General features: G+C 39.8%; 1 protein-coding gene across 3 annotated transcripts in view; it reads left to right on the top strand.

The window, feature by feature from the left end:
- Positions 1 to 1137: 1137 nt before the first annotated feature.
- LOC139444212 (uncharacterized) overlaps positions 1138 to 13035 on the top strand; it is a 73268-nt gene continuing 61370 nt past the window's right edge. For all 3 annotated transcript variants that reach the window (XM_071225125.1, XM_071225124.1, XM_071225123.1), the window contains exon 1: positions 1138 to 1532. In XM_071225125.1, the coding sequence (XP_071081226.1) occupies positions 1210 to 1532 (323 nt within the window). In that variant the 5' untranslated portion in view covers positions 1138 to 1209. The remainder of the gene's footprint in view (positions 1533 to 13035) is intronic.

The raw sequence follows: 13035 nt of genomic DNA, 5'->3' as shown, positions 1-13035 counted from the left end.
ATATTTATGAGTCAACGGAAAGTGTCATTTTCCCTCCATAATTTCCAAACCTTTTGACACTGTTCCTACCTGGCAATCATAAATATTTTGAATGAGGTCAATGAAGCAGCACTTCATTGTTCATGACCATACTATATTCATAAGCGTTTGACACATAAGTATAAAAAAATGGAAAAGTAACATCTCATTCAAGTTATGGACCATTGTTGTCTTTAGAAAATGACTTATTATCCAGCACAATACATGCATGCCTTTACATATAAATCAACCCGGGACAAATACGTTTCTTGGCTTTGATATGTGTGTATATTGTTTCGCCGCACTCATCAGGCGGTGGTCAATTTATTGTTTTCATATATTTATGAGAAACGATCCAAACCGTTTGTGTACGATGACAAGCGTTCAACCAATTTAGTCACCCGATCAGTAGAATCGCCACTTAGGCTCCGTGGTCTAGTGGATAGAGCATCTACCCGGTGTGTGGAAGGTCGGTGGTTCGAACCCCTAGCCGTGTCATACGAAAAATAGACGGTACTTGTTGTTGCCCTGCCTGGCGCTCGTCATTAAGGCAATGAAGCAAGAACCCACGGGCTCAAAGTCTGTATATTGTGTCTCAGTGGGTTAAACTGCAGCATGGTATCGCAGTTGGCTAGCACTATAAAACCTGCAGAAGATTAGCCCCGACTTACCCTTAGTTAGTCATGCGCTCGCATGTGTGTAATATTGATTTTACGAAACTCGTGTAAGCTCTCTCGTTTTGTCTATTTCATGCATAATATCTCGTAATTCCTTTATGGATGTATGTATATTTTATGTGTTGAGTATCTTGAATGTTATATGAAAATTGTACTGTACACACATTGTTCTTAGACACCTGTTTGTCTATATGTCTGTTGACTTGCGACGATCGCCACGCCCTTTTTAAAGTCATTAGCCCATTGGTCAGTAAAGTAATAGTCACACTTAGTGTTGGTATCTCCATAAGTGTTGGGTCCGCGTTAGATTTAGAAAGAGTAATTCCCCCTGTGAAAACCCCGTAACCATGCACCAAGCTATGCTCCAGTAGACGACTCAAATAAGTCTTAACATGTTAACAAGTCGTTGCGAAAATACTTTATCGCTGTGAGGTCAAATGTTAGTCAGGAACCGATTGGACATGTCAACATGGTACACTAGACGGTGGTAACCGTAGTAAGCGGTAAATTCAGGATGGCGACGAAAGTTGCAAATGGTGATGTAAAAAATGTGGACATAAAAGCAGCCAGGGATGGACAGAAAGAGGCTGTGACAAGCCTCACTGGAATGTATATTCTGGTTGCAGCCTTGGTTGCTATTGCATGGGGGCTCGGCTGCTATGGATGTTCATTCCTGTGGGTATTCTTTCTAGTTTCTTGTTTATTTGTGATATGGAGAGCTAAGATCAGTCGGATTATCAAAAGACACTTGGATTTTGAAGAGGCTACTTTACACAGAAAAAGAGCATTGCGACAGAGCGAGACTGTGGAATGGCTTAACTTTCTGCTGAATAGATGGTAAGTTCATGTTTTGTCTTAACAGGTGTGAGTTCGGACGCGTGGCGTTAGCATTCGATGTCAACATTGGATATTGACAGGTGGGATTTGCAATGTGACAGCTTCATTAGAACTCAGTAAAAAGCATCAGTTAACATATCATGAAATATCTAACACTCTTGGTTGATCTATGACACTTTTATTGTTTTTGTCATGTATTGTTCGACTATGAAATCAATATTTGTCTTTTTGTATCACACTGATAGACAAATTTAGACTTCTAAAAGAATTGTCAGGCTCCCCAAAGTGCATGTAGCCTGCAGAAGCAGCTTGTGTTTCCTGCTTGAACAGTTGCCCTTGATATTCGTCCCAGCATGAACTGCTGAAATGTACACGCTTGACTGCTTAGCCAGCAGAGCGTCACTTATTGACATACAGTGAAGGCGAATATCTCTGTGAACAGTATATTCCCACCTGTAATCCGGTCAGCATATTACCTTGATGCAGCACAGCTGACAATGAGAACTGACATTATTCCTCTGCACCTTTGTTGATCTCACATGTGAACGAATAAATTTTCAGTGCAATGACAAGTCAAAGAGTGTTAGTTCTACTTGAGTCTTAATTAGGTATTAATAGAGCAGGAAACGAGACCAGAAAGTGATGATCATTTTGCCCCGGGAAGAGGTATAGTCATATTATATATCAAATGAAAGCTTGAAACATATGGATTACAAAAATGCATGTCGTAATAAAAACGATGTGGACAGTTTTTTTTTATCAGGCATTTGAATGTAGGTAAATTTCAGTCAATTTTCTATGCTATTCCGAAATAAAATGACGGCAATACATACTTCATTGCTTGTAAATTATTTCATAGCGAGTCATTATGACTTGATGGCCACAGAATCTTTAAAGATATAGATTCTGAAGAACAGCTTGTACAATAAGTCATCCAAATAGGTATTGTACTTATATTGTACTTAAGTATCAGTGTAATCCTGTGCGAAGACAGTTAAAAGTGAATAATTCCTTAACTACTAACATGGCTTTATCCATGAAGCTATAGCTACTACCCTTTATGGTATGTTACATTGTTAGACAATTTCGCGCAGTATAAACAAATATTTTAACAGTTTCAACGAGATACCTTCACAGCGTTCACAGCGTTCGCAGCGTTCACAACAATCACAACGTCGTTCACAGCGTTCACACAAGTCCATCAGCATTGTTTTTGCATTTCTCCTGAGCCCCACAAGAACATAATTCAACATATGTCAAATTATTTTGTCTGCATGTGCATCTGGTGTGACAGATACCACGTACACAGTGGCACACAAGGCTCTCAAGCAGCTCTGATGCAGATTGCCCTTCAAAGAAGTTCGGTACAAGCGACATGTTCACAGTTTTTGTCCACCCAAAGTCTAAAGGACTTCCAAGGTCAGACAGTGCTTCATGTGACTTCATCCAAATTTGGGGGCGGCCGTGTAACCTAGTGGTTAAGGCGTTCACTCGTCATGCTGAAGACCCGGGTTCGAATCCCGACATGGGTACAATGTGTGAAGCCCATTTATGGTGTCTCCCGCCGTGATATTGCTGGAATATTGCTAAAAGCGGCGTAAAACCAAACTCACTCACTCACTCACTCCAAATTTGTGTTTGCCCCATGCACGTTTTACGTGCTGTTCAAACCCGGACTCACAAGGAGGAGGGAAAGAGAGGTCTGTATTTCTTCTCATGCACATCCTAGCTCTCGTGAGGTTGAGGTCATGGTGAATGGGTTTCATGCTTTCTTTGGGGTCATACAAATATGCAGTAAGCCGTCTTGCAGCATTAGCTGCGTGGATTACATCAGCCAGAGTTATGGAACTGCTGGGTAACATGTTTGGTGACCCCTTGCCAGCAATACTCCACACTGATATTCTGTCGCCGAAAAAAGACAGAGTCTCGTTTTAAGTTTGTCACTTTTGTAGTTGCTGTTGTTTGAGGACTGATTTGTTATGAGTTCATTATATCTTGTGGTGAATTTTGCCATTGATAGAGCTTTTCCTTCTGTGAAAAGATCGATTTCTATCTCCTCCACTAGTTGCAAATGCCTCATCATACACAGATTTCTCAGAAATCGTGTGATCATCGTCATTGTCATTCATATGTTGTACTTGATTGGCTGCTCTCAGAAATCGTCTCATACAAGTCTCATGATATAAACCTTCTCGCCGTGATATTGCTGGAATATTGCTAAAAGCGGCTTAAAACCATACTCACTCACTCACTTCACCTTTTATCCTCCCAATTACACCCATGTCCCCCAATCCTATTGCTGCTGCATTTAGGTCAACAGCTCGTTCAAAAGACTGAATTGTGAGTAGTTTGTTGTAACCACGATGCTTTTTGAAGCCAGAGATTAAACAAGACGACCACTTTATTGATTTGACAGATCTAGGTATGATAATGTCAGTGAATCATCATGCTTGACGTTTATGATGCGACTCAATACTTCATCTTGACGACTGTGTGCAGCTGAGACTACACATTTTGAACCATGGATTGTTCCTAATGTGATGTCCCCGTCCTGTCGCCCACAAATCAGACACTGTTCGTGTACATCATTAAAAGAGAACTTTATTTTTTCTTACTGGTTCCGGCTTTAGAGGGCTGGGGTCGCTTGAATTGCAAGGTTCCTTCATTAATCTGTAAATAAATCTTTGCTTGTGTTTTTCTTACAGAAAATATTCAACTTGCTTTCTTTGTGTTTTCTAGTATTAGAACGTGTAAACCGACAGACGCCTTTGTAATCATTATTAGCGGGGAGGAAAGCAGTATTAACCTTTGGCAGTGCGGCACGGTGTAGCCATGTCTAGGCCTAACTCATACCACTAGCACTTTTGTTTTTGGTCTTATTAAATAAGAAAAATATATATATTACACAACGTTTGTCGTCATTACGATCATTTAGCCAAAATATTTAATTTATCCTACTAGTATAATAAAGATACACATGGCAAGTGGCACGCTGCTAACAATGAAATGTGTGGGTCGGCATTTCCCGAAGCATATTCACTGTATATTTTGATAAATCTTTATAATTTGAATTTATATTCGCTACAATACCAACTTTAACTGTGTGATATGTCTTGCATGAGCAGTATTTATCTCATTAACTATTTCCTGTGACCATTGTGCGTTTGTGTTTACGTTTAGTGACAACAAGGGAGATCACTCCCAGCTGAGGATGTATGGACAACTACTTTTATATATACAGACATGTCGGTGTTTCCGATGCATATTTTGTTCCAAATTTCTAGATTAACGTCCATGTGAAATCCATTACGACAAATTTATTTTGATTCTACATCATTAAACTTTATCAAAATGCATACAAAAGGTATACCTCTTTCAGGGGCATAATAATATACGTTTCAATGGGAAATCCGGGAACGTTTGCTCGGCTATAACAATATTCCACCTAGGTCGAGGTTTGCAGCTCTGCTTTCTCAAGGGAGTCACTGTGACATTGCTTGTATAAAATGATTTTGTGAAGATATATATCTAGCGTATCTGGTTAAATCCTTTTGTGCTCTGTGTGCAATCCAAAATGGACAGTTATTTTAAGGGCCATGCATATTATACATCAAACCACAATGAATCATTTGATACCCCATAATATCATTTGGCTCTTGGTACAAACTACAAGATTACTAAAGTTAGTAACACCCATGCAAAGTAGCTGGATACATAAACCAGATTAAAATGGGCAAATACCGTATTCGACGTAATAAGCGCCCAGGGCGCTCTAAAAATTAGAAATAGGGGGCTCTTAGAAATTATTTTGGTGAAAAAACTAGAGTTGAAAGACAAATTTCGTGATTTATGACAGCTGAAATGTTTATGTACAACAGATTTATTTTTTCCAGAATTTAATTGCCATTAACATGATTAATTAAGGGTGCATATAACTAACGAGTGTGTATTGTACACGCATAAATAAGTCTTGTGTACATTGATCAATCGGAAGGGGTGCTAATTGGGATTGTCCATTAGCCAATATATTAGCAAATATCGCCATGTGAGCTTATTAGAGCGGGGCGCTTATCACGTTGAATACGGTATGCTATAAGAAAGCTTAAGGATAGCTAAGGATGTTTTTATTATAAAAATGTTGAAAAAACCTGGTAATATCAGGTAGACAGATCTAAGGAGAACCAAGATGACAAAAGGAGTATCAGGATGGGACTCATACAATTTCTGATGATGAAAAAAATGCTCTTTTATTTGTTCAGATGTGTTTCTACATTTTCATATGCCTACATGCCCTTGTGATGTCGGTGGTAAAGTTTTCCAACTGAGATGGCTGTCAAGCCTGTCATGGGTTTATCTTCAGTTTACAGATCACAAGTTGTGTATGTGTGTGTGTATATATATATATATAATAAAATAATAAAGTCCACGTTAGTCCATCATCTTCTTTATATCAGTTTCATATACATAGTACTTTCGCTGTCTCATGACAGCTCTTCAGTGAATTTGTAACACTGAAGAGCTGTCATGAGACAGCGAAAGTACTATGTATATGAAACTGATATAAAGAAGATGATGGACTAACGTGGACTTTATTATTTTATTATATATTACATGTACACCGAGTGAACATTTACCTCATTTTTGTATATATATATATATATATATATATATATATATATATATATATATATATATATATATACAAATTGCTCTCATCATCAGTCAGTGTCTGGCAGACGTCTCGAAATATCTTCATCAGCTTTTTGCACCTTGCAAGACAGGTTATTTGAACATTTTGCATGATCAGTTTCTAACAGTGGCTGCACATGCACACAGTAAATATTTGCGTAGGAAATATGATATATTCTTAAACAGGATGTTTGTTGTAGCTCCAGCTTGTTAAACGGGTGTTGGTTTCTTAAGGTATATTATTTGGTACATGTTAAAGCTGAAAATTAATATTGCAGAAGAAAGTTTACGTGTGTTTTCAATAAAAATGCTTCTTAAGCATGGTATGTTGATATTTGGTATGTCACCTCTTTGCTAAAACATGGTGGTAATCTTAAAAGGATTAATTGGACATAATTTTGTACTTTGACAAAAATTGTTCCACATATGTTTGTCCCTCTATATCCTTCAATAAGTAGAGTTTAATATCAACTTTTTTGTTGTTGTTGTTCGTTTCTTGTTTAACGTCGCACTGACCAATATTCCGGCTATATGACAGCAGTCTGTAAATAATCAAGTCTGGACCAGACCGTCCAGTGATTGACATCATGAGCATCGATCCATGCAATTGAGAAACGATGACATGCATAAACCATGTCAGCGAGCCTGACTACCCGATCCCGTTAGTCGCCTTTTAAGACAAGCATAGTCGCCTTTCACGGCAAGCATGGGTTGCTGAAGACCTGTTCTACCCAGGATCTTCACGGTTGATATCCAGCTGTAACTCTGTGAATATGTTAGTCACTAGTCCTTTTAGCATGTTCAGTGAAACTGTTGACTCAGCAGGGTTTGAACTTAGGCCTGAAAGTCAAGTGGGTCTTTGTCATTACCATGGTTACCCCTAATGTTTAAAGTATAACTTAAGGGGGTCTATTACTTCAAATGGTCCAGTACTTTAGCAGTTGACCTCAAGGACCAGGATCCTTCATGTGGGTCACTGCATTGGGTAATCTTTCAAAAAAACATGATTTCAATTTGTTTTTGATATGGATTGCTTGACAACTGAACATGCTGTTTTAGTTACATGAGGCTATAGTGCTCTTTACCGAGCATGTATCCATGATATAATATATTAAAATGTTCATTTAGTAAAAAGTTGTCCACTTTTGTGCAGAAACACTCAAACGTTTGTTGCTATTATAACAGAAGCCTAAATCAAGCACATTTGAATAGGATAAAAATTGCCTTAACATCTGTTACATATTGTAACGGTAGTTGTCAATGACATGAAGGTTGACTGTTTTGAATGAATAGTCATCACAATGTATTTGGAAAATACATCTATATTAGTTATTGACTGAACCGCTCTGTTGTTTTGTTTTTGCAAAGAATATATTTTGGGTGCAAAATGGTACAGAGAAAAAATGCCAGTTTTAAGTCATGAGTGTAGCATAATACACAGTTATGCTTATTTCAGTTTTCTCTTTCACAATTCAGTCGGTCGGGTAGCCTAGTGGTTAAAGCGTTCGCTCATCACGCCGAAGACCCAGGTTCGATTCCCAACATGGCTACAATGTGTGAAGCCCATTTCTGGTGTCCCCCGCCGTGATATTGCTGGAATATTGCTAAAAGTGGCGTAAAACCATACTCACTCACTCACTCACTCTTTCACAATTCAGGTGGGAAGTCCATTGTCCAGTTGTATTGAAGCATTGACAGATTCTGAAGATGATAGCAATGTTTAGGTGGCCTAGTGGTTAAAGCGTTCACTTGTTATGCCAAAGTTGGGGTTTGATTCCTCACATGGGTAAAATATGTGAAGCCTATTTCTGGTGTCCCCTTGCTAAGATATTGTTGAAAGCAGGATAAAACTATACTCACTCACACTGTCAAGACAGGACAATACTCTCAGGAAAGCATGAACTGAAATACTGCCGAAGCAGGTGGACACTTAACATGTCCATCAGTTGTAGGCGTTTTTTTTCAAATTGTATATTTAAAATAATTCTCAAACAATGTGGTCTGTAGGGCTTGGACAGGTAACTCAGGTGCTCGTGTCCGGTGGGTACTGAGTGGGTACCCACAGGACTACCCGGACCCGTGGTTAGTCATGTGATATATTGATATTGTTTAATGACAAAAATTAACTGGAACTTGATTGTTACACTACAAGTCACCAATGTTCGCATTATATTCTGACTGTGCACTCATTCCTTCTGAAATTTATATGTTTGAATAAAGATAAAACTTCAGTAAACTTCAGTGTATGCATTGCCAGATTGTTTTATACGTGTATCTAATACATTTTTCCATGGCGATGGTCAAAGAATTCCCAATCAGTACCCAACTCTTGAGACCTACAGTGGATACCCAGGTATGGTCGGGTAATCGTGGTAATAGAGAGTAGGTCCTCTGGTAGTATATTTGGACCTGTCCCAGCCCTAGAGGTCTGTGATGCTGAAAGGTTGATTGTTTTTTTAAAGCTATATTGCTCTGAAAGCTGTCAACAGACTTCAGGTCCCATTTTAGACAGGGCATCCATAGCAGCCATATTGAAAATGTAATTTTTGCCATGTGCTAAGGCATTTTTAGAATTATCATGAAATGAAATTTGAAATGCAGTAAGATTGTGGTATGCAACATAGCATATAATATGATTTATACTATGGCATATGATTAAATATTCATACATTTTTGTTGCTGGCATATTCTTGTTTGCCCCCTTTTAAGTATGACCTTTAACATCTTCGAATATTGTGTTGCAAATATTCCAGTAAAATTCAGGTGAGCTGAAGAGCCATCTTTCTCAATCTTTGTGGAGATCAAATCCAGGTGTTTACTGGAAATGAATAAAGAAAACTAAACAGCTAAATGTACACATACTATATATATTCACTTTCAGGCATCTTATGTTACTATGAACTCACAATGCCATTTAGAAAGTGGGATTCGAACCCACACTGCCAGAATAAGGCACCTAATCGCCAGCACACAAAGTCAGCTTTTGGCCAATGGGAGCCGTGCCAATTTACACTTGTTGGTTGTTTGTTGTTTGTTTGTCGTTTAGAGCCGCACTCAGCAATATTCCAGCTATATGACGGCAGTCTGTAAATATTCGAGTCTGGACCAGGCAATCCATTGATTGACATCATGAGCATCAATCAACGCTATTTGATTTACGCTTGTTAGAGGGGTACACAAAGTACATGATCCAGACTACCGGTTGTCAGACTTTCATTTTGTGGAAGCCTTGGTGGCTGAGTGCATTAGATCGCTGACTTTGTGTGTTGGCGATTAGGTGCTTCACTCTGGCAGTGAGGGTTTAAATCCTGCATGGGACTCGACCCCTCCCCCACCAAAAAAAAAAGTTCGAGAATCTGTACTTTACTGGGAAAGTGATATCCCAAATATAACATTTGTTAGCATATGTTACTGTTCAGGCTGAAAAACACACCCAGGATCACCTGAACTTTGTATGGGAATTGTGAATTATTTGTAACCCAATTGCACTTGCATGCCGCTGAGGGATTGTGAGTACTGTGTCATTGTGCGATGAGGTGTGTCAGGACAGAAGTTGTGAGTGGTGTGCTCGGTGGTGTGTGACATGTCTATCACATAGGGCAGGCAGGGCTGCTTCACATTCCTGTCTTGCTGCCTTTGGCTAGTTCATCACTGAAAATATGGTGATGGCATCACTTGGCAAGCTATGTTGTTGTTTGTCACTCAAAATATGGTGATGGCATCACTTTGCAAGCTATGTTGTTGTTTGTCACTGCAAATATGGTGATGGCATCACTTTGCAAGCTATGTTGTTGTTTGTCACTGAAAGTATGGTGATGGCATCACTTTGCAAGCTATGTTGTTGTTTGTCACTGCAAATATGGTGATGGCATCACTTGGCAAGCTATGTTGTTGTTTGTCACTGAAAGTATGGTGATGGCATCACTTTTCAAGCTAAATGATTTTGTATCATGTTGTATAGCAGATTTAATGTGTACTGGTGTTTAGCTGGGTTGACCTCATGTATTTTCTAAAAATTTAGAATTTGAACAAATTCAAATTCTTTCTTGCAATTTAGTTTGCACTTTCTCCAAGTTATGGTGAAATGACTGTGGTATTGTCATTTTCATTGGTACAGCATTTTGAAAGAGAAAGAAATTTTGAGACACATAGCATTAGTACATTCTCAGTACACTTTTGACAGGACGGTCTTCGATGTCATTCCCAAATTGGAAAATAATCTTTATGATGTTGTGGATGACAGTCTTGATGTCCTAGAAAATCAACCAATCTGAAACCCTGGGACTCTTTTCATTTGGACTACATCAAGCTACCCTATTGATCAAGGACGATCAATCTGGTAAACCATAGACACCCGTGACTACATCATCATTACTTGTTTCACCCGTGAAGATCCGGGGTAGAATAGGTCTTCAGCAACCCATGCTTGTCTCCCCCCGTGAAGATCCGGAGGAGAATAGGTCTTCAGCAACCCATGCTTGTCTCCCCCCGTGAAGATCCGGAGTAGAATAGGTCTTCAGCATCCAATGCTTGTCTCCCCCTGTGAAGACCCAGGTAGAATAGGTCTTCAGCATCCCATGCTTGTCTCCCCCTGTGAAGACCCGGGTAGAATAGGTCTTCAGCATCCCATGCTTGTCTCCCCCTGTGAAGACCCGGGTAGAATAGGTCTTCAGCATCCCATGCTTGTCTTCCCCCGTGAAGATCTGGGGTAGAATAGGTCTTCAGCAACCCATACTTGTCATAACAGGCAACTTTGTTTGTCGTAAGAGGCGACTAACAGGATCGGGTGGTAAGGCTCGCGGAGATGGTTGATGCATGTCATTGTATCCCAGTTTTTGAAAATCGATGATCAATTACTGAATTGTCTAGGCCAGACTTGATTGTTTACAGACCGCTGTATATATAGCTGGAATATTGCTGAGAGTGGCATTAAACAAACAGACAAACATTATTTGTTTGTTATTAGTAAACACCTATGGTAGGTTCTTTTTTTTTTAAATTTCAAAGATCATCCAGGTCATGTAGATGGCATGTCTAGTTACTGTAAACGTCCAAAAACTGGAGTGAATATTTTAGTTTAAGTAAAACAAAGACAGCTGAAGACACATGATTGCCATGGTTGCTTGGTTTGCAAGAAGACGCTATTCACCCTTAACCTCTGGAATAAGTGATCTTATCTTTAATGCTGGTGTTAATTATTCATGGAGATAAATATTTGATGACAACTCTGATCACATTAAACAGTAAAGGAATAATGATTGGCCTTCAGCTGTCGAAGATACAACATTTTTCTTGATTATCGTCAAAATTAGCCTCCTACACCTGGTTTGGTAGATTGTACCCACACTCCTATCTGAGGCTAGACCTAGATTGGTAGATGGTATATCCTTTGAGATATATTGACATGATCACATCGACCTAAGAACATATTTGCAGGACTGCAAGTATTATATCTTTTATACATATGGTAGGTGCTATTGTACATGATATAAATACTAAAATGATATGAATATCAAAAACAATAGGAAGACAATATAAAACATTCCTAAATAATGCATGCAGTTGAACACTGATTATGTGGTTTGAATGAGACAAGAGTTTCCCAGTGCATGGGGTGTTTTCTCAGTGTGTTTAGTTGGATGGGATCCCCACTGAGAAGTTTTCAAGTGTTTGAGTTAGCCGTGTTCCCGCGTTGCTTCAACACAAAGGTGCGTCAGTCTGGATGTGCAGTTGAATGCATTGAAGCACATTTCAGCTTTATTGCTTGTGTTAGAAAGTGAAGGATCTGCTCCTGCTGGTACTGTGTGGTGGGTTATTGACGGCTGTGATCGCCCACAATGGCTTCTATAGTTAACCGCAGTATTGTATGAAGATACATTGAATACATTGTACGTCACATGCTGTATACCAGAGCTTGTCTCTAGAGCACCCTAAAATGGGTCCCCTGTGCCCCATGCTTGTCTCAAGAGCACCCTAAAATGGATCCACAGTGCCCTGTGCTTGTCTCTAGAGCACCTTAAAATGGATCCCCTGTGCCCCATGCTTGTCTGAAGAGCTCCCTATAATGGGTCCCCAGTGTCCGATGCTTGTCTCAAGAGCACCTTAAAATGGGTCCCTGGTGCCACATGCTTGTCTCAAGTCCCCTAAAATGGGTCCCTGGTGCCCCATGCTTGTCTGTCTGAAGAGCTCCCTAAAATGGGTCCCTGGTGCCCCATGCTTGTCTGTCTGAAGAGCTCCTTATAATGGGTCCCTGGTGCCCCATACTTGTCTGAAGAGCTCCCTTTTATGGGTCCCTGTTGCCCCATACTTGTCTGAAGAGCTCCCTTTTATGGGTCCCTGTTGCCCCATACTTGTCTGAAGAGCTCCCTTTAATGGGTCCCTGGTGCCCCATGCTTGTCTGAAGAGCTCCCTTTAATGGGTCCCTGTTGCCCCATGCTTGTCTGTCAGAAGAGCATCCTAAAATTGGTTTTCTGGGTTCCACACTTGTCTTAAGGACACCCTAAAATAGGTCTCCAGTGCCCCATTCTTGTCTATGGAACACTCTAAAATGAGTCCCCAGTGTCCCATGCTTTTCTCAAGAGGACCCTAAAAGGGGATCGGTTGGTCATACACTATGATGTAGCCGTTTGTGTGTCACTGTACATACCCCAGTGGCTTGGATTGTTGCTCAAGCTCTGTTGGTGTCATGCTGTGGTATATACATGGAAATTTACAGGTCACAGTGATATGGCTGGAATATTGCTGACTGAGAAGTTCAATAATATTCATTCCCCTACTTCTGTCCATGAAACCCCTCAGAACCCCCACGTATATG

The sequence above is a fragment of the Haliotis cracherodii genome, unplaced genomic scaffold (assembly GCF_022045235.1).
Source record: "Haliotis cracherodii isolate W230 unplaced genomic scaffold, xgHalCrac1.p SCAF_5, whole genome shotgun sequence".
Lineage (NCBI taxonomy): Eukaryota > Metazoa > Mollusca > Gastropoda > Lepetellida > Haliotidae > Haliotis > Haliotis cracherodii.
Note: the sequence above shows the minus strand (reverse complement) of the source record. Positions and strands in the feature narration are given on the sequence as shown.